Source organism: Hyperoodon ampullatus (assembly GCF_949752795.1).
Source record: "Hyperoodon ampullatus genome assembly, chromosome: 2".
Lineage (NCBI taxonomy): Eukaryota > Metazoa > Chordata > Mammalia > Artiodactyla > Ziphiidae > Hyperoodon > Hyperoodon ampullatus.
In genome coordinates this window covers 104,946,972-104,968,721 of record NC_136915.1, presented here as the reverse complement: position 1 = coordinate 104,968,721, position 21,750 = coordinate 104,946,972, and the positions used below count along the sequence as shown (strand labels likewise).

The 21,750-nt window shown below is 35.1% G+C and overlaps 1 protein-coding gene across 1 annotated transcript in view; it reads right to left on the bottom strand.

Annotated features, from left to right (window-relative positions):
* MAN1A2 (mannosidase alpha class 1A member 2) overlaps positions 1–21,750 on the bottom strand; it is a gene marked incomplete at its 3' end in the record, with an annotated part of 137,438 nt that overhangs the window by 80,522 nt on the left and 35,166 nt on the right. Inside the window, exons 3-4 of the mRNA XM_079726582.1 lie at positions 17,868–17,964; positions 378–496 (exon numbers count right to left, since the gene is read on the bottom strand). Of these exons, the coding sequence (XP_079582708.1) occupies positions 378–496; positions 17,868–17,964 (216 nt within the window). The remainder of the gene's footprint in view (positions 1–377; positions 497–17,867; positions 17,965–21,750) is intronic.

The following is a 21,750-nucleotide window of genomic DNA, read 5'->3' as shown; positions in this document are numbered from 1 at the left end:
TACTTCAGTTTTAAAATAAAATAGATTTTTAAAAAAATGTTTAAAAGAATGGTACCAAATCATTATTTCTTTAAAAAATAATAAAACAATATTTATAAAGTAATTTACGGTTTCCTGATGTTTCTAATTCAATGTGCTTTTTTTTCCCTAACTCTTGCCTTAACACATGCAATACATTACGTTAAATGATAAGGGTAAGAAAAGGAAAAGGAAAATGGTGAGAAAGGGTGATTATTTTACGCAAAAACTGAACAACTGACAATCGCAAAAGAAGAAGGGGGACTTAGGATTTCCTTAAACTGCTAGTATAACACTCAAAACTATTGTTACAGTGTCTTTTCATAGTCAATGGAATAAATTATGAACTGTATACTCACCACGCTGAAATCAAGGTTGTTTTCGATCCATTTTTGCCCATCTCGGAATTCATCATGAAGTCCCATAATATAAAGGGTATCCAAAGCATCTACTATAGTAGCACCCATTTGTGAACTTCCTATATATGGGGGGAAAATGTCATTAAAAAGATGCCCTTCATACAAGGTCTATTTTAATTTTTTATATTTAAGAAGTAAATCAGGACTTCTCTGGTGGCACAGTGGTTAAGAATCTGCCTGCCAATGCAGGGGACATGGGTTCAAGCCCTGGTCCGGGAAGATTCCACATGGCGTGGAGCAACTAAGCCCATGCACCACAACTACTGAGCCTGCACTCTAGAGTCCGTGAGCCACAACTACTGGGCCCGTGTGCCACAACTACTGAAACCTGTGAGCCTAGAGCCTGTGCTCTGCAACAAGAGAAGCCACAGCAATGAGAAGCCCACACACCACAACCAAGAGTAGCCCCTGCTCGCTGCAACTAGAGAAAGCCCGCGTGCAGCAACAAAGACCCAATGCAGCCAAAAATAAAAATAAATAAATAAATTTATTTATTTATTTTAAAAAAGTAAATCAAAGTAAAAATATAAGGATGAAAAAAATACCCAACATGGTTCACTTTTCCATAAGAATAGATAATATACATTGTTTAAAACATTTTCCTAAAGATGACACATTGATAACTAATAGGAAGATAAAGGAAAACTAAAATTATAATTCTCCTTAATTTTCTTCCTGGTCAGAAAATGAGATATCTATCTCCTTAATTGAGATAGACTGGGGGAAAAAAATAAAGAGGATTAATTTAAGAAATGGCGACAGTGGTTCAAGATGATAAGCTAAGTCATAAGACAACCAGGAACCGTACTCTTTTGGTAAATTCATAGAAAGGGCGAAAAATATACTTAAAATAATAACAAAAGTATAACAAGGCTATATAACCGTGATGGAATATAAACTATAATAGTCCTTAACAATCAAAAAGCAGGTAGAACATATTTAAAAAGAAGTCATAAAATAAAATGTGAGCAGAGAAAATCAAAATCGTAAGATCTACCCATCTTCAAGAAAGAGATCATCTTGGTCTGAAAAGAAAATGTTTCAGGGAGGGAGGAACTAATTCAACAAAGCTAGCCTAACTGATACCAAGAACAGATACTGTAAACACAAGAAAACAGAACAGGCCAATCTTACTAATGAATATAACTGCAAAAATCCTGAATAAGATACTAGCAAGACAAATCTAGTAGTGTAGTAAAAGAACAAATAACATGGAGCAGCTGGGTCCTCCCTAACCCCAGGAATTCAACTATTATTTCTACCTTCTGAGAATGAAAATCACCCATACAGCTTATTGTCTACATTAACATGACTTTACTGTTACACTGTCTTGATCAACATGAGTTTACTCTTCCAGGAAACTCTTGCTCAGAAAGAGAGAAGCTGCAAAATAAGTTATTGTTCATTCCAGGAACTTCTTGAAAGATTCATCAACTCTTTAACAGAAAGTATCAAATGATGACTAACGCTCTAAAACTCTAAACCTCTTGCCTCTAAATTCTCCACTCACCAATCCGAAACTATTATATCATGATCCTTACCCAATCATAACCAAGATGTAATCAACCATAACTCTCCAACTGAAAGGCCCTTGTTAAACAAGACTTAAAATCTCAATATATATCTCAACTTTGTCCTTCCTCGTCTGACAGGCTTACTATGACTCTGGTGAGGTAGTGATCTCCCTTACCATGGTAAGCATTAAACTCAGCTTTGTCTTATCAACAAGTTATCTTGGTGATATTTTAGGAGTCAGCATCCGACACTACTTAGGTTCACATTTTCCATTTAGTATTCCTTCTTTTCTTTCCTTTTTAATTCCATTCCTTTTTCTCCTAAATAAATAGTGTTTTCTTGTGATGGTTTAAGTCTACACAAATTTGTTCTTATCATGACTGTCCTCAACCTATATCACATTTTCTTATTCATGCGCTCCTAAAAATTTCTTCAACTTATCAAGAAGTATATCTTCCCACTAATAAAACAAGTACTACACTACACTCTGATAAATCCCTTGGTCTTCTCCCCACTCAGTTCCCTTCATGTTGATATTAACTGGGTTATTACAGACATACTTTCCTTTTTCTTTTCTTGTTCCTCAGCTTTTAATTAAGATAATAAAAATTTTATCAAGCCATTTAGTCATCCGTATATCCTTATCTCTTGCATAATCATCTGAATTAAATATGTACCTCTTTTTATTTTTGTATTTTGTCCACAATATTTATCATCCTTATTTTAAATCCTTAGGAGTCCCTGTTTTTGTTCTTATTTCAATTTTTATAGGTAGTTATGCTCAGTTCTCTAGTTATTTATTTAGCTCTGTAACTGCATGCTCCTCTAAGGTGCTGACTACTCTGAAATGGAAAAAGGCCTGACCCACATATTTATACCAATTCTAGTTGGTTGCACAAGGAGAGGTTTGTGCCACGAGCTAAACAGCACAAAGAAGAAAAAGGCAAAACTGAAATTACTGGCTATCACTGTGAGTGTTTATCTAGACAACTCAAGGTTTCAACTGGAAAAAATTAAAGGGTCTAAAACTACCCTTGGGTCAAATAAGAATTAAAATATGACACAACAGAATATATAAAACATTAATAAAGATTTATTATGAGAACATAGGAGTCAACTGAACCAGTTCTCTGAGAAAAACTCATAACTTAAAAATTGTATACTATTTAATGAGAACAAATGAAAATGTTCTACTAAGAAAATAAGAAAAATGATAAACTTGAGCAATGAAGTAGAAGAATCAGAAAAGCTAAAGAAATAAATGAATTAGGAATAAAGAAAACTGTCAAAATAATAAATTCAAGAGATGGTTCTATGAAAATAACTATACAATAAATCTAGGACCAACTGATTTTTTAAAAGTAGTCTAATGTGAATATAAAAACACAAAAAAAGGAATTGAGAGTATATTAAAAGGCAGATACAAAGGAAATTAAGAAAACTATTTTTTACAAAAGCCTAATTTAGCCATATCTTCCCAATAAATTTGAAAATGAGTAGAATTGACAATTTTCTAAGAAAATAGGTATTATTTTGACTTATGAAAAAGGAAATAGAAAATCTAGATAAGCAGACCAAGAAACAGGAAATTGAGAAATTTTCAAAGAGCTATGCACTATAAAAGTATCACACTCTAGAAGTTTCATAGAATAAATTCTACTTTAAGGATGATAACTTCGACATAAATTTTGATAGAACATAGGAAAAGAAAGCTTAAAATTCAACTTAATGAATTTTGCATACCATTGATGCAAAAATATAACTTAGTAAGAAAAATAAAACTATTATCTGATCTCACTCATGAGCATCCTGGAAATATTTAGGAATAGGCTTGCTGGGGGGTATAGTAAGTTTGTGTTTAACTTTATGAGAGACTGACAAACTGCTCTCCAGAGTGTACCACTGTATACTCCCAGCAGCAATGTATGAGAGGTCTAGTTGTTCCATCATCCTTCTCAGTATTTGACATTGTTGGTCTTTTTCATTTTATTCATGCTACTCGGTATGTAGGATTTTGCATTGCGGTTTGAATTTTAATTTCCCTGGTGACTGATGTGCTTATTGGCTATTCATTTACTTTCTTTGGTGAATTATTGGTGAATTATTTATATATTCTGAATACATCCTTATACATGTATCACAAATATTTTCTCCAATTCTGGGGCTTGCTTTTTCATTTCCTTAATGTCTTCTGGAAAGCAGAAATTTTTTATTTTCATGAAGCCCAATTTATCAATTTTTTTTCCTTAATGGTTTATTCCTTTTGTATTCTAAAAACTCTTTGCTCACCTCAAGGTCACAAAGATTTTCTCAAATATTTTTTACTGGAAGTTTTATACTTTTAGTTTTTTTGTTTAGATCATTTCAAGTTCATTTTTGTATACAATGTTGAAGAGTCAAGGTTTTTATTTTTCTACATGAATATATAACTGACCCAACACCACTTACTGGAAAGACTTACCTATAACGCACTGAAAGCACCCTTGTTGAAAATCAATTAAAAATGTATGTGCAGTTCTATTTCTATTCTTTTCCAGTGATCTCTATGTCTATCTTTATGCTAAAATCATACTTCCTCATTACTGAAGCTTTACAGTAAATCTTAGAATCAAGTAGTGTAAATCCTTCAACTTTGTTCTTTTTTAAAAATTATTTTGATTATTGTACATGCTTTGTGTTTTCATACAGATTTTAGAATCAGCCTATCAATTTATGTGGAAAGGTCATTTTTACTTAGATTGCTTTAAATCTAAATATGGATTTCAAGAGAACTAACATCTCAACAATACCAAGTATTCCAACTCATAAAGGCATCTCTCTCCTTAATTTAAAAGGTTAAATTTCTTTCAATAATCAGTTTTCAGTGTATAGACTTTGCACATAGTTTGTTAAATTCACCCATATATACTTCATATTTTTATGCTACTGCAAATGATATTATTTTAAAACTGTACTTACAACTGTTTATTGCTATTATCTAGAAATATAATTTACTTTGTATATCAAACTTGTATCATATGGCCTCATTACTAAATTTGTTTTCATTCTAGTACTTTTTTATTGTTGTTTGGTAGATTCCCTAGAATTTTCTTGTGTGTGTGGGTGAGTGGGTGTGTTTTAATACTCTTTATCAGGCTAAAAAAGTTCCCTTCCAGTCCAAGTTTGCTGAGAGTTTTTATTATGGATGGATATTGAGTGTTGTTAAATGCTTTTTCAGCATCTGAGATGCTCATAGAATTTTCCTCTTTTAGTCCCTTAATATCTTCAATTATATTGACTAATTTCCAAATGTTAAACCAACCACACATTCCTCAGATAAACCCCACTTGGTCATGAGGTATTATTCTTTTTACATATTGCTGAATTAGATTTACTAAGATAAATCTAATTTGGTCAAAGATTTTTGTGTCCATGTTCATAAGCAACATTGGTTGGTAGTTCCCTTTTATTGTAATATCGTTGTCTGGTTTTGGTATTAGGGCTTTGGTGGTCCTACCAAGGAGATATAATTATCCTAAATGTGTAAGCACCTAACAAGAGTACCTCAAAATATATAAAGCAAAAGCTGACAGAATTGAAAGGAGTAAGAAAGAAATCCAATATTAGAGTTGGGAACTTCAACACCCCCCTCTCAGTAACTGACAGAACTACTAGATAGAAAATCAGCAAGAACAGAAGAAGTCTGAACAAACCCATAAACCAATGAGATCTAACTGACATTAACAGAACATTCTACACCCAATAACAGTCACTACACATATAAACATTCTTTTCAAGCACCAATGGAACATTCACCAAGACAGGCCATATTCTGGGTCAAAAAGTAAATCTTAAATAATTTAGAAGAATTGTAATGGCACAAAGTATATTCTCTGACTGTAATGAAACTAAATTAGAAATCAGTCACAGAAAGAGAAAAGAAAAATCTCTAAGCATTTAGCAATTAAACAACTTACTCAAGGGAAGTTTTAAAACATACTGAATTGAATAAAAATGAAAACACAACATATCAAAATCTTTCAGATGCAGCTAAAGCACCACGTCAGAAAATTTATGGCACTAAATGCTTACATTGGAAAAGGGGATCATGAACCTATAATCTAGGCTTCTATTTCAAGAAACTAGAAAAGCAAGAACAAAAGCAACCCAAATTATGCAGAAGAGTGGAAATAACAAAGAGCAGAAATCAAAGAATTGAAAACATAAAGGAAATATACAGAAGATCAATGAAACCAAAAGCTGCTTCTTTGAAAATATCAATAAAATTGATAAACTTCTAGCAGGACAAACAAAGAAAAAACAACATAAATTACCCAATATTAGGAATGAAAGAGGGTTATAACTACAGCTGCCACAGATATTCAAAAGGTAACAAGATAATACTCCAAACAACTCTATGCACACAAAATCAGTAGCTTAGATGAAACAGACCAATTCCTCAAAATCTTCAACTACCAAAACTAACCCAAGGTAAAACAGATAAACCGAATGGCCCTTATAGAGGATGTGAAATAAACTGAAGTTGTAGTTTAAAAATCTCCCAGAAGAAAAAGCTCCAGATGCAGATGGTTTCACTGGCAAATTATATCAAAAACTTGAGAAAAATATAAAACCAACAGCACACAATCTTTTCCAGAAAAATGAAGAGCAGAGAACACTTCCAAACTCATTTTATTAGGCCAATATTACACTGATACTGAAACAAGACAACGATAGTTCAAGAAAAATATAAAACAATGTCCTTCCCAAAATATGAATGCAAAACCCTCAACAAAATATTAGAAATCATTAGCAAGTTATAAATATCAAGAAGAATTTATACATACACACATACACTGAAAATAAAAGGTGCACTTCAAAAAGCATTGTAAGATCAAGTAACATTCTGTTCCAAATCAAAATTCTTTTAAATGCAAAAAGATCTATTCCTAACAAAAATCTTTCAATTCTCCAGGATATCTAAGTAAAAATAATTCATTGTGACTATTAATCACTGCTGGAAAAATTATTACCAGTGATAACTTATGTCCATCAACATTTTCCTCTTCCCACTCACAAGCTCCAGGGCTGAGCCCTAATTAGGCAAAACCAAAGGAATCTATCCCAACCCTCTGGGTATAGCTTTCAGGTCAAGGCTGGACACAAGACCCAGATAAACAAGAAACAAGGTGGTTTCTGAGAAAACCAAGTGCTCTCTTCTCTACAGTGTTCTCTTTTCTATAGATGTGTTAGTAGGAAGATATGAAGTTTCAAGTTGCTGCAGCCATCCCTCTAGGAAGCCAGCCTGAAGATAAAAACACAAAGAGGAAAATAGAGGAAAGAAATAAAGAAAAAAGCTTAGCTGGTACCAGATCTACTCTAGAACATCATTGAGCTGATTAAATTTCTTTTTTAGTTTAAGCCATTTTGAAATGGATCTTCTGTTATCTGTACATAAAGAATTCTCTGATGCCAAGGACAAACTAGAAAAAAGTCAGAGGAATATGATTTCAGTTACCATATAAAAGAATGTTTTAATAATCAAGGCTAAGAGACAGGAAATGGACACATTTTAAATTGTTTTCCTTATAATCTAGAATATTTTAAGAGTTCAATACCTGCCTATATGTTCCTATAGTAATAGACAAGACTTTTAAAGTTCCTCCCAACTCTTAAGATTCTGATTCTGTAAAGGCATACTGATTTGGGAGGTCAAATGAGACACTCAGAACTATGACTCCTCCCTTAGACTTCTTCTATTTAAATAAAAAGGTTAAAAACAGATTTTTAAAAAAAAATCTCAAATCATACTCACTAGCAAGAATATGAGATGCAGAAAAGGAACAGAGCAAGTAGGAAACAGAGTCAAACTCTTTTTTATTAATCCTTTAATAAACTAACTACATGTCTAAAAATGTAAGACAAAATAAACAATAAAGGATCCATTCCCACTTAGCTTATTTGGCTGCTAAAAAAATGTTAACCACTCAAAAATTTTTCTAAAAGTATAAGCAACTAATTTTGACTACTGAAAATAATACAGATTGCATTTTCACTTTTCTACCAATTCACTGTAATTTTGTCATATGGATTTTTCCCATGTGCTGGTATTAATTTTCTTCTATCTTTAAAGTTTACTGAAGCAGAACAAAATATCAATTAGAAGCATGAACCTTAGCACTAAGCTGCCTGTAATCAAATTCTGGCTACATTATTTACTAGCTGTGCAACCTTGAATAAGTTAGTTAACCCTAACTGTGCTTCAGTTTCCTCATCTGTAAAATGGGAACAATAATAATAGTACCTGTCTCATAGTGCACATAAATCACTTAAATCAGTCCTTGGCATAGAGCACGTTTATTAGTCTGCTCAGGCTGCCATAACAAAACACCATCCACTAGGACGCTTAAACAACAAAAATTTATTTTCTCAGTGCTGTAGGTTTGAAGACCAAGATCAAGCTTCCAGTTTTTAAAGGAGCACCTTCCTCCTGGCTTGCAGATGTCCACCTTCTCACTATATCATACCCACATGGCCTTTCCTTGGTGCATGTGCAGGGGGAGAGCTTGGGTGTTTCTTCCTCTTCTTTTAAGGGTACCAGCCCTATCTGATTAGGGCCTCTCGTTCAATCTTAATTACCTCTTAAAGGCTCTGTCTCCAAATACAGTCACATTGGAAGGTAGAGCTTCAACATGTGAATTGATGGGGGACAAGACTCAGTCCACCACAATATGCATTATATAAATACTACAGATGTTGCTACTAATAACGTGGATGTGACTATTGTTCTAAAGGAAAATACAGTTTATTCACAAACCCAATCACAGAATCTCTAAAGCAAATAACTGACCTCATGACTCAATAAAAAGGTACAACTTTTTATTGGAAAATACTTAATTGCTACTCATTACAAGATGATCCCTCAGAAATGGTGGACCAAAACTGACAAAATATTGCTTCTGCTCTTTTAATGAGTTAAAAGGCTCATTTTGTAAAGTCACCCATTCCATCTCTAAGCTCCTTTAACTTCTATGACCTCACAAATAACTTTGTTTACCCAGTACATCAGCTTAATGATCCTAATGAGCAGCTGACAATAACTCACCTGACAATAATCTGAAGCTGCCACTGCCCTGGTCATCATTTAACAACCTAACTAAATAGTGGTCTACAAAGGTCACTTCTGAAGAAGTCTGACAAAAGTACCACAAATTAAAACCACCTTTCCTAAAAAAATAAATGTTATTATTTTTAAAAAGAAAAACATTAAGTCAAAACTTACTCATTAGGATTTTAACAGAATCACATTCATTTAAGAAACATTCCTTTTGCTTCCTAAAAGAAATGATTTATATTGACTTATAAGGAATAAAATTTCAAGAAGTTACCTGGGTTTAAATTCAGCAAATAGTCTTTCCTCACACAGTTATTGCAATGATTAAATAAAATAAATGTATATTATTTACTTACTACCTTGCCTAGGACCATCTATCTGATAAGTGTTACTACATTAGATGTTCTGAGAAATAAGGTTTAAAAAACCAAGCAGAGGGCTTCCCTGGTGGCGCAGTGGTTGGGAGTCCGCCTGCCGATGCAGGGGACACGGGTTCATGCCCCGGTCCGGGAGGATCCCACATGCCGTGGAGTGGCTGGGCCCGTGAGCCATGGCCGCTGAGCCTGCGCCTCCGGAGCCTGTGCTCCACACCGGGAGAGGCCACAGCAGTGAGAGGCCCGCGTACCGCAAAAAAAAAAAAAAAAAAAAAACCAAGCAGAAAATTAACATCCAACTCATGTTTGATACATGTTCATATTCCAATTTTTTAAAAGGGCTCAGAGTTTACCACTGAGTTTAATATAAAAGGATGGTTACTTGCAGAGAGGATCTAATTTTAATTAATCACTAAATATAATGACTTTTAGTCCATTAATGTCTCATTGTGGCATCCACAAAGCAACAGGAACTCTTCAGATCACTCTATAACCTCTGCTGAAGAAATAAACTCTATTTCATTAAGTGATAGCCGCTAAATTAAATGTCATATATGAGATCTCTGGTGTCTTTGATTACCTAAAGGAAAATTTTTTTCCATTATTCCTCCATCCCGACATCTCTCAAACCCAGGAGAAATGATCTTTTCAGTCATTTTCTTTTTTGACAGAAAACAATCAAGTATCAAACAAATTATAAGAGAAATCATAGTGCTAGAAAAATTCTTCCAGAGTCACAATTTTTTTAAAATGTTATTTGGATTACTGCAGTGTTGCATTACAATTAGTAAAGATGATTGCACTGCATATGACTAACGTATGTGCTTTCTGCCCCATTAATATTTTCTTGCTTTCATCTACTGTTATTTAAAAGATATCCATCATATCAAGAAGCATCTAAAATGGGGGAAAGAAGTGAAGACTATAAAGAACAACTTGGTAATTCTCAAGACTTATCCTTGGATTAAGTAAAAGTTAAGTAAGTTAACTTACTCTTCTCAACTGATAAGTTTAACAAGTGAACTGAACTCAAGAGAGGTAGAAAGAGCAAATCCAAGTTAAACAAAGCTCCTCCCCAGGGACTTCCCTGGTGGCGCAGTGGTTAAGAATCCGCCTGCCAATGCAGGGGACACAGGTTCAATCCCTGGTCCGGGAAGATTCCACATGCCACGGAGCAACTAAGCCTGTGCGCCACAACTACTGAGCCTGAGCTCTAGAGCACACAAGCCATAACTACCGAGCCCAGGCACCACAACTATTGAAGCCCACACACCCTAGAACCTGCGTGTCACAACTACTAAGCCTGCATACTTCAACTACTGAAGCCCAGACGCCTAGAGCCCGTGCTCCACAACAAGAGAAGCCCACACACTGTAACAAAGAGTAGCCCCTGCTCGCCGCAGCTAGAGAAAGCCTGTGCACAGCAAAGAAGACCCAACGCAGCCAAAAAAAAATCCTCTTCCCCAGACCTCCATCCAGACACACACACTGTTAATTTTTCCCTTGGAACTATGAATGTAAAATATAATTCACTCAATTTACCAAATGAGTCACCTTGGGCATGTTACTTTTCTTTTAACATACATAGAGAGCACTGCTGGAATTTCCCATCCTTTTTCTCCTCCTCTAAAATGTGCAAGTATCAGAATTGGTATTGCGTTGAAGATAAAAAATTACAAATAGGTACCTACCTTCCTTAAAGTAAAACAATGCAGAAAAAGCTTCACAGTACTCTTTATAAATGACTAAAACATCTGTATGTAAATAGAAAATCTATCACATCTGTGTAGTCAAAAGCAACTATAACTAAATCTTGACTGAAACTTGCCAAAAAATACATGTTGCTTCAAATTATAGTTCCACAGAAATACAACAGTTCCCCCTTATGCACAGGGAATTCATCTCAAGACCCCCAGTGGATGCTTGAAAGCCTGGATAGTACCAAACTCTATATATATTATGTTTTTTCTCCCATACACACACACGTATGATAAAGTTTAATTTATAAATGAGGCACAGTATGAGATTAACAACAGTAACTAATAATAAAACAGAACAATGATAATAATTTACTGCAACAAAAGTTATGTGAATGTGGTCTCTTTCTCTCTCTCTTCCTTAAAATATCTTATTGTACAAATTTAATGCCTTTTCCATCTTAACTAAGCACTTATTGCACTGTGACCATAACTTGTACAGTTTAAGGTATAACAGCAAAACTAGCACAGTATTTCCTTCCTCACAATTTACAAATAAAACATTCATGCTTACCTTAGATCCATCAGCATACGATTTTTTTTCTTTCCTTATTAAGTCAAGAACGTTCATCTTTTCACTTAAAGCAGCGGTCCCCAAACTTTTTAGCACCAGGGACCAGTTTCATGGAAGACAATTTTTCCACGGGGAGCAGGGGGTGAGGGGGGATGGTTCAGGCAGGAATGTGAGCAATGGGGAGCGGCAGATGAAGCTTCACTTGCTTGCCCGCCGCTCACTCCTGCTGTGCGGCCTGGTCCCTAACAGGCCGCAGACCAGTACTGGTATTCAGCCCACGGGTTGGGGACACCTGACTTAAAGGAAGCACTTACAGCTTCTCTTTAGCAAATCCAAATTGCTGGCATCACTACCCTTGTGCTTTGGGGCTATTATTAAGTAAAATAAGGGTCACCTGAACACAAGCACTGCAATATCTCCACAGTTGATCTCATAATCCACATGGCTACTAAGTGACTAACAAGCAGGACAAAGGGATGGTTCACACCCTAGGCTGGAGGGAGCAGGATGGTGCAAGATTCATCACGCTACTCAGAAAGACACACAATTTAAAATTTATGAATTATTTCTGAAATTTTCCATTTAATATTTTCAGACCAAGGTTTACTATAGGTAAATGAGTACTGCACACGGAAAACAAAACCTTAGATAAGAGGGTACTACAGTACTCAGGTTTTAGAAAGTACCTAAAAACTTAGATCCTACTTTTAAAATGAAGGTAGAAAATGAAAACAGTAATAAGAAAAAGTAAACAAGAGAGCAACAGCCAGCTCTACCCACCACCAGTCCCTCCCATCAGGAAACTTGCACAATCCTCTTAGCTAGCCTCATCAACCAGAGGGCAGATAGCAGAAGCAAGAACAACTTCAATCATAAAGCCTGTGGAACTAAAACCACATTCACAGAAAGATAGACAAGATGAAAAGGCAGACGGCTATGTACCAGATGAAGGAACAAGATACAACCCCAGAAAAACAACTAAATGAAGTGGAGATAGGAAACCTTCCAGAAAAAGAATTCAGAATAATGATAGTGAAGATGGTCCAGGACCTCGGAAAAAGAAAGGAGGCAAAGATCAAGAGGATGCAAGACATGTTTAACAAAGACCTAGAAGAATTAAAGAACAAACAAACAGAGATGAACAATATAATAACTGAAATGAAAAATACACTAGAAGGAATCAATAGCAGAATAACTGAGGCAGAAGAATGGATAAGTGACCTGGAAGACAGAATGGTGGAATTCACTGCTGAGGAACAGAATAAAGAAAAAAGAACGAAAAGAAATGAAGACATCCTAAGAGACCTCTGGGACAACATTAAACACAACAACATTCGCATTATGAGGGTCCCAGAAGGAGAAGAGAGAGAGAAAGGACCCAAGAAAATATGTGAAGAGATTATACTCGAAAACTTCCCTAACAAGTGAAAGGAAATAGCCACCCAAGTCCAGAAAGAACAGCAAATCCCATACAGGATAAACCCAAGGAGAAACACACTGAGACACATAGTAATCAAATTGACAAAAATTAAAGACAAGGAAAAATTATTGAAAGCAAGGGAAAAACGACAAATAACATACAAGGGAACCCCAATAAGGTCAACAGCTGATTTCTCAGCAGAAACTTTACAAGCCAGAAGGGAGTGGCAGGACATATTTAAAGTGATGAAAGGGAAGAACCTAAAACCAAGATGACTCTACCCAGCAAGGATCTCATTCAGATTTGATGGAGAAATCAAAAGCTTTACAGACAAGCAAAAGCTAACTGAATTCAGCACCACCAAACCAGCTTTACAACAAATGCTAAAGGAACTTCTCTAGGCAGGAAACACAAGAGAAGGAAAGACCTACAATAACAAACCCAAAACAATTAAGAAAATGGTAAGAGGAACATACATATCGATAATTACCTTAAAAGTGAATGGATTAAATGCTCCAACCAAAAGACACAGACTGGCTGAATGGATACAAAAACAAGACCCATATATATATACTGTCTACAAAGGAGCCACTTCAGACCTAGGGACACATACAGACTTAAAGTGAGGGGATGGAAAAAGATATTCCATGCAAATGGAAATCAAAAGAAAGCTGGAGTAGCAATACTCATATCAGATAAAATAGACTTTAAAATAAAGAATGTTACAAGACACAGGGAAGAACACTACATAATGATCAAGGGATCAATCCAAGAAGAAGACATAACAATTATAAATATATATGCACCCAACATAGGAGCACCTCAATACCTAAGGCAATTGCTAACAGCTATAAAAGAGGAAATCGACAGTAACACAATAATAGCGGGGGACTTTAACACCTCACTTACACCAATGGACAGATAATCCAAACAGAAAATTAATAAGGAAACACAAGATTTAAATTACACAATAGACTAGATAGATTTAATTGACATTTTTAGGACATTCCATCCAAACACAGCAGATTACACTTTCTTCTCAAGTGCACACGGAACCTTCTCCAGGACAGATCACATCTTGGGTCACAAATCAAGTCTCAGTAAATTTAAGAAAATTCAAATCATATCAAGCATCTTTTCTGACCACAACACTATGAGATTAGAAATCAATTACAGGGAAAAAAACATTAAAAACACAAACACATGGAGGCTAAACAATACGTTACTAAATAATCAACAGATCACTGAAGAAATCAAAGAGGAAATCAAAAAATACCTAGAGACAAATGACAACGAAAACATGATGATCCAAAACCTATGGGATGCAGCAAAAGCAGTTCTAAGAGGGAAGTATAGCAATACAAGCCTACCTCATAAAAGAAGAAAAATCTCAAATAAACAATCTAACCTTACACCTAAAGGAACTAGAGAAAGAGGAACAAACAAAACCCAAAGTTAGCAGAAGGAAAGAAATCATAAAGATCAGAGCAGAAATAAATGAAATAGAAACAAAGAAAACAACAGCAAAGATCAATGAAATTAAAGCTGGTTCTTTGAGAAGATAAACAAAATTGATAAACTGTTAGCCAGACTCATCAAGAAAAAGACGGAGAGGACTCAAATCAATAAAATTAGAAATGAAAAAGGAGAAGTTACAACAGACACCGCAGAAATACAAAGCATCCTAAGAGACTACTACAAGCAGCTCTATGCCAATAAAATGGACAACCTGTAAGAAAAGAATAAATTCTTAGAAAGGTATAACCTTCAAAGACTGAACCAGGAAGAAATAGAAAATATGAACAGACCAATCACAAGTAATGAAATTGAAACTGTGATTAAAAATCTTCCAACAGGGCTCCCCTGGTGGCACAGTGGTTGAGAGTCCGCCTGCCGATGCAGGGGACACGGGTTCGTGCCCTAGTCCGGGAGGATCCCACATGCTGTGGAGCGGCTGGGCCCGTGAGCCATGGCCGCTGAGCCTGCGCGTCCGGAGCCTGTGCTCCGCAACGGGAGAGGCCACAGCAGTGAGAGGCCTGCGTACCACAAAGAAAAGAAAAGAAAAAAAATCTTCCAACAAACAAAAGTCCAGGACCACATGGCTTCACAGGTGAATTCTATCAAACATTTATAGACGAGGTAACACCCATCCTTCTCAAACTTTTCCAAAAAATAGCAGAGGGAGGAACACTCCCAAACTCATTCTATGCGGCCACAATTACCCTGATACCAAAACCAAACAAAGATGTTAAAAAAAATGAAAATTACAGACCAATATCACTGATGAACATAGATGCAAAAATCCTCTACAAAACACTAGTAAACAGAATCCAACAACACATCAAAAGGATCATACACCATGATCAAGTGAAATTTATCCCAGGGATACAAGGATTCTTCAATGTATGCAAATCAATCAATGTGATACACCATATTAACAAACTGAAGAGGAAAAACCATATGATCATCTCAATAGAGGCAGAAAAAGCTTTTGACAAAATTCAACACCCATTTATGATAAGAACTCTCCAGAAAGTGGGCAAAGAGGAAAGAAACCTACCTCAACATAATAAAGGCCATGTACGACAAAACCACAACCAATATCATTCTCAATGGTGAAAAACTGAAAGCATTTCCTCTAAAATCAGAAACAGGACAAGGATGTCCTCTCTCACCACTATTATTCAACATAGTTTTGGAAATCCTAGCCACAACAATCAGAGAAGAAAAAGAACTAAAATGAATACAACTGGAAAAGAAGAAGTAAAACTGTCACTGTTTGCAGATGACATGACAAATTGGAAAAGTAGAAGTAAAACTGTCACTGTTTGCAGAGAGTCCTAAGGATGCCACCAGAAAACTACTAGAGCTAATCAATGAATTTGGTAAAGTTGCAGGATACAAAATTAATCCACAGAAATCTCTTGCATTCCTATACACTAATAATGAAAAATCTGAAAGAGAAATTAAGGAAACACTCCCATTTACAATTACAACAAAAAGAATAAAATACCTAGGAATAAACCTACCTAGGGAGACAAAAGACCTGTATGCAGAAAACTATAAGACACTGATGAAAGAAATTAAAGATGAAACAAACAGATGCAGAGATATACCATGTTCTTGGATTGGAAGAATAAATATTGTGAAAATGACTATAATACCCAAAGCAATCTACACATTCAATTCAATCCCTATCAAATTACCAATGGCATTTTTTTTTACAGAACTAGAACAAAAAATCTTAAAATTTGTATGGAGACACAAAAGACCCCGAATAGCCAAAGCAGTCTTGAGGGAAAAAAATGGAGCTCGAGGAATCAGGCTCCTGGACTTCAGACTATACTACAAAGCTACAGTAATCAAGACAACATGGTACTGGCACAAAAACAGAAATATAGATCAATGGAACAGGACAGAAAGCTCAGAGATAAATCCACGCACCTATGGTCAACAAATCTATGACAAAGGAGGCAAGGATATAAAATGGGGAAAAGACAGCCTTTTCAATAAGTGGTGCTGGGAGAACTGGACAGCTACGTGTAAAAGAATGAAATTAGAACACTCCCTAACACCACACACAAAAATAAACTCAAAATGGATTAGAGACCTAAATGTAAGACCGGACAATATAAAACTCTTAGAGGAAAACATAGGAAGAACACTCTTTGACATAAATCACAGCAAGATCTTTTTTGACCCACCTCCTAGAGTAATGGAACTAAAAACAAAAATAAACAAATGGGACCTAATGAAACTTAAAAGCTTTTGCACAGCAAAGGAAACTACAAACAAGATGAAAAGATAACCCTCAGAATGGGAGAAAATATTTGCAAATGAATCAGTGGACAAAGGATTAATCTCTAAAATATATAAATAGCTCATACAGCTCAATATTGAAAAGACAAACAAGCCAATCCAAAAATGGGCAGAAGACCTAAATAGACATTTCTCCAAAGAAGACATACAGATGGCCAAGAAGCACATGAAAAGCTGTGCAACATCACTAATTATTAGAGAAATGCAAATCAAAACTACAATGAGGTATCACCGCCCACCAGTTACAATGGGCATCATCAGAAAATCTACAAACAACAAATGCTGGAGAGGGTGTGGAGAAAAGGGAACCCTCTTGCACTGTTGGTGGGAATGTAAATTGATACAGCCACTATGGAGTACAGTATGGAGGTTCCTTAAAAAACTAAAAATAGAATTACCATATGACCCAGCAATTCCACTCCTGGGCATATACCCTGAGGAAACCGTAATTCAAAAAGACATGTGCACCCCAATGTTCACTGCAGCACTATTTACAACAGCTAGTACATGGAAGCAACCTAAATGTCCATCGACAGACGAATGGATAAAGAAGATGTGGTACATATATAGAATGGAATATTACTCAGGCATAAAAAGGAATGAAACTGGGTCATCTGTAGAGACGTGGATAGGTCCAGAGACTGTCATACAGAGTGAAGTAAGTCAGAAAGAGAAAAACAAATACCGTATACTAACGCATATATGTGGAACCTAGAAAAATGGTACAGATGAACTGGTTTGCAGGGCAGAAATTGAGACACAGATGTAGAGAACAAACGTATGGACACCAAGGGGGGAAAGTGGCGGGGGCGGGGTGGTGGTGTGATGAATTGGGAGATTGGGATTGACATATATACACTGATGTGTATAAAATGGGTAACTAATGAGAACCTGCTGTATAAAAAAATAAATAAAATAAAATTCAAAAAAAAACTTACCAAATATATTAGTGGAGTGTCCTTTCCTTGCAATAGGTCTCAGTTCATTATGTCCCCATCCATATATCCTGTAATTATCCCATGCATGTTTCATCATCTGAGAAAGGAAAAATTATAACCCATCAATTTATATTTTTTACAGACTGTTATCTTTATATTTCACATAATTTAGAGATTCTATTACTATATCCTTACACATTCTCCTGTATCTCCTACTTTAGTATATTATTCTATTAACACTTACATCAGTGTGAAAACACACATAATCATGTTTACCTTATGTCTACACGACAGAACAAAAAATGAGTTGTAATACAAAAACTGTTTTTATTGGGGAGAAAGGTGTCTATTTGGCATTCTTTCCTTTTAGGAACTGCCAATCCTTTTGGAAACAGCTCTCCTTCCCTCACTGTGATTATGGCAAAGCTGTCAAAAAGTGGCTCTGATTCCACAACGAATTAACACAGCCTAGCTAGAGTATCCATAACCTTTAGACCAAAGATCAGCAAACTCTTCCTATAAAGTAAGTATTTTAGGCTTTGCAGTCCATAAGTATGTATAGCAGCTACTAAACTTGGCTGTTGCAGCATAAAAGCAGCCCTAGACAATACATAAACAAATGGGCATGACTGGGTTCCAATTAAACTGTATTTTAAAAAAATAAAAGCAGCCCTAGACAATACATAAACAAATGAGCATGACTGGGTTCCATTTAAACTGTATTTTTAAAAAATAGGCAGCAGTCAGAATTTGGCCAGCAGGTTGTAGTTTGCCAACCCCTGACCTACACAAAGTGACTGACTACATGTGACTCAAGTAAAGGCAATCAAGTCCTTTCATACATATTGTTATAGACACCAGCAGACAGAGGGACTCTCATTTTGCAATCTCAAGGTCTATGTAATATATAATCCTGGAGCTGATGGGGTCTAACTCTCTCCCAACATGTAGAAACTAAATAACAAAAGAAAATAGAAAGAGACATGCATATTATTGACAATAACATCTACAGACTTGGATTCAGCCAAACTTGAAGCTCTAGTTCAGAGCCCGTAAGCTAAAAAAATATTTTTATATCAATCAGTTTGAACTGAGTTTCTTACAAGCCAGGGAGTACTAAGCTACACAATAGCAGAGTATTTAATTATATATTAGTTGAATTATGTCATAGTAGCCTGTGGTAAATCAAACATAATATTCATTAAAACATTTATCAACTTGTTTTTTGCAGCCAGCATTACTCAGACACCAAAACTAGGCAAAGACATTACAAGGGAATTAAAAACCAATATATCTCAAAAGCACAGATGCAAAATTCCTTAACAATTCCTTAACAAAAAGTGAAAATATATAAAGAGGATACTACACAATGACCAAGTGCAGTTTTACCCAGGAATATAAGTCTAATTTAACATTCAAAAACCCATCACTATAATTCACCATGTTAACAGAATAAAAAGAAAAAAATCATACAATCATCTTTTTAGATGTAGAGAAAACATCTGACAAAATTCAACACCAATTCATGAAAAAACTTTCAGTAAACTACAACTACAAGGCAACATCCTCAACTTAATTAAGGGCATCTTCAAGAAAACCCTACAGCCAACATCATACTTAATGGTAGAAGACCCTACTCCTAAAGTTGAGAACAAATCAAGTCCCTCTATTCTCACCACTTCTTTTCAACAAGGTACTGAAAGTCCTAGCCATGGCAATAAGAAGAAGAAATAATAGGCATAAAAATCAAAAAGGAAAAAGGAAAAGTACCTCTATTCACAGATGACATGACTATGTACAAGGAAAAGCCTAAGCAATCTTAAAATAAAAAGCCACTAAAACTAGAAGATGACTTCAGTAAATAAGATACAAGTTCAGCAAACTAAAATAAATTAGATTTCTATATGCTAGTAATGAACAGAAATGGAAATTTAAAAACAATTCCATTTATACTAGCATCAAAAAACATGAAATAGAACATGTGCAAGAACTATACACTAAGAACTACAAAACACTGCTGAGAGAAATTAAAGAAAACCTAAATAAGTGGACAGATATGCTCAGGGAATGAAAAAGTCAATACTGTTAAGATGACAATTCTTCCCAAATCATCTACAGATTCAATGAAATCCCAATCAAAATCCCAGCAACCTTTTATTTTCACAGAAAAGCTAATTCAATAAAGGCAAAGGACTTAGAACGGCCAAAACTATTTTTAAAAGAACAAAGTTGGAGGACTTACCTGATTTCAAAACTTAACTATAAAAGTTAATCAACACAGTGTCGTATTCTTATTAAGGACAGGAACATAGATTAATGAAATAGATATGAGTCCAGAAAGAGACTCAACATCTGTTGATTTTATCAATTGATTTTGAACAAAAGTGCCAAGGTAATGCAATCAAGAAAGGATAATCTTTTCAACAAATAATGCCGGAACACTAAAAAGCCCTATGGGGAGAAAATGAAGCACAACCTTTACTTCACACAATAAACAAAAAAAATTAACTCACAACAGATCACAGACTGAAATGTTAAAACTAAAACATATGCCCACAAAAAGACTTGTACACAAATGTACATAGCAACTTTCTTCATAATAGCCAAAAACTGGACCAAAGGTTGAACAAATGTTCAACAGGTGAATGAATAAAACAAATCATAGTATAACCATACAATGGAATACTACGAAGAAAAAAAAATTACCTTTATTGCAATATACATAGGTGAGTCTCAAAAACATGCTGAGCCAAAGCCCAGAAACAAAGTATCACATACCTTATGATTCCATTTCACTGAAACTCTAGAAAAGAGAAATCTAGTCTATAATGATTAAAAGCGGACCAGCAGTTGCCTGGGGCCAAGGAATGGGGTAGACTGAAGAGAGGCACAAATAAACCATTTTGAGATTATGGACCTATTCACAGTTTGATCGCCACTGTTGTTACAGAAGTATATACATCTGTCAAAACTCATCAAGCCATACTCTTAAAATAAATACATTTTATTGTACATAAATTATGTCTCAATAAAGTTGAATTTTTAAAAAATCTAATAGCCTGTCCTATCTTCCCCACTTTCCTTTCCTTCCACTTTCCTGAGCCAATTACTTAAACTCTTTGACCTGTTTTCTATTTACCACTGTATTTCTAAGTACATTTTTTAGTGCTATTTCTTGATTTTAAAAAAAGTTTTAGCTATTTACTATATTCCCCTATAGTTAAGATAATTTAGCTTTCGTATACACTATCAGCTCATCTCCACATAAACTTCCCCACATATATTCCCTGGCTCACATCCTTCCAATTTAGTTAACAACACGTTTTTCTTACAATTACTATATTATTTTGTTCAACTTTTGTTTTCCCTGCTGTTAACTACTGGTCTGAAGTTTGGTGGGTATTTTTGTTGATGTAGTTTTAAATGTAACAGTTATTAATTTACTTCCAAATTATACTTGAGTTTCAAAATTTGTCTCAATATAATTAAACATATCAGATAAACCATCAGTTCCATTTTATTCTCTGATAAATCCTTCCTGAGGCTCTCTATCCTCCTAACTCTAACCTGGACTTCCATTCTCTCAACCTGAAGCACAGCCATCATCCTGCTGATCTCCTTTTTCACAATCCTGAGACTGACCTTCCTTTCTCTCTCTAGTGACAGATCCTGTTTCCAAAATCACTTATCTTCCTATTTTTATGCTGAAGCATATTTTCCAGTAGCAATCTGAGAAAACATATAAAAATATCATTACCCTCAGATTTGATTCATAATTTGGCTGAATATATAATTCTTCCTAAGCCTTAGCTCCATTCTCTTCCAATATCTAATATTATTGTTGAGGAATCTAATGTGCCATTATGTACAATCCAAATCTTTT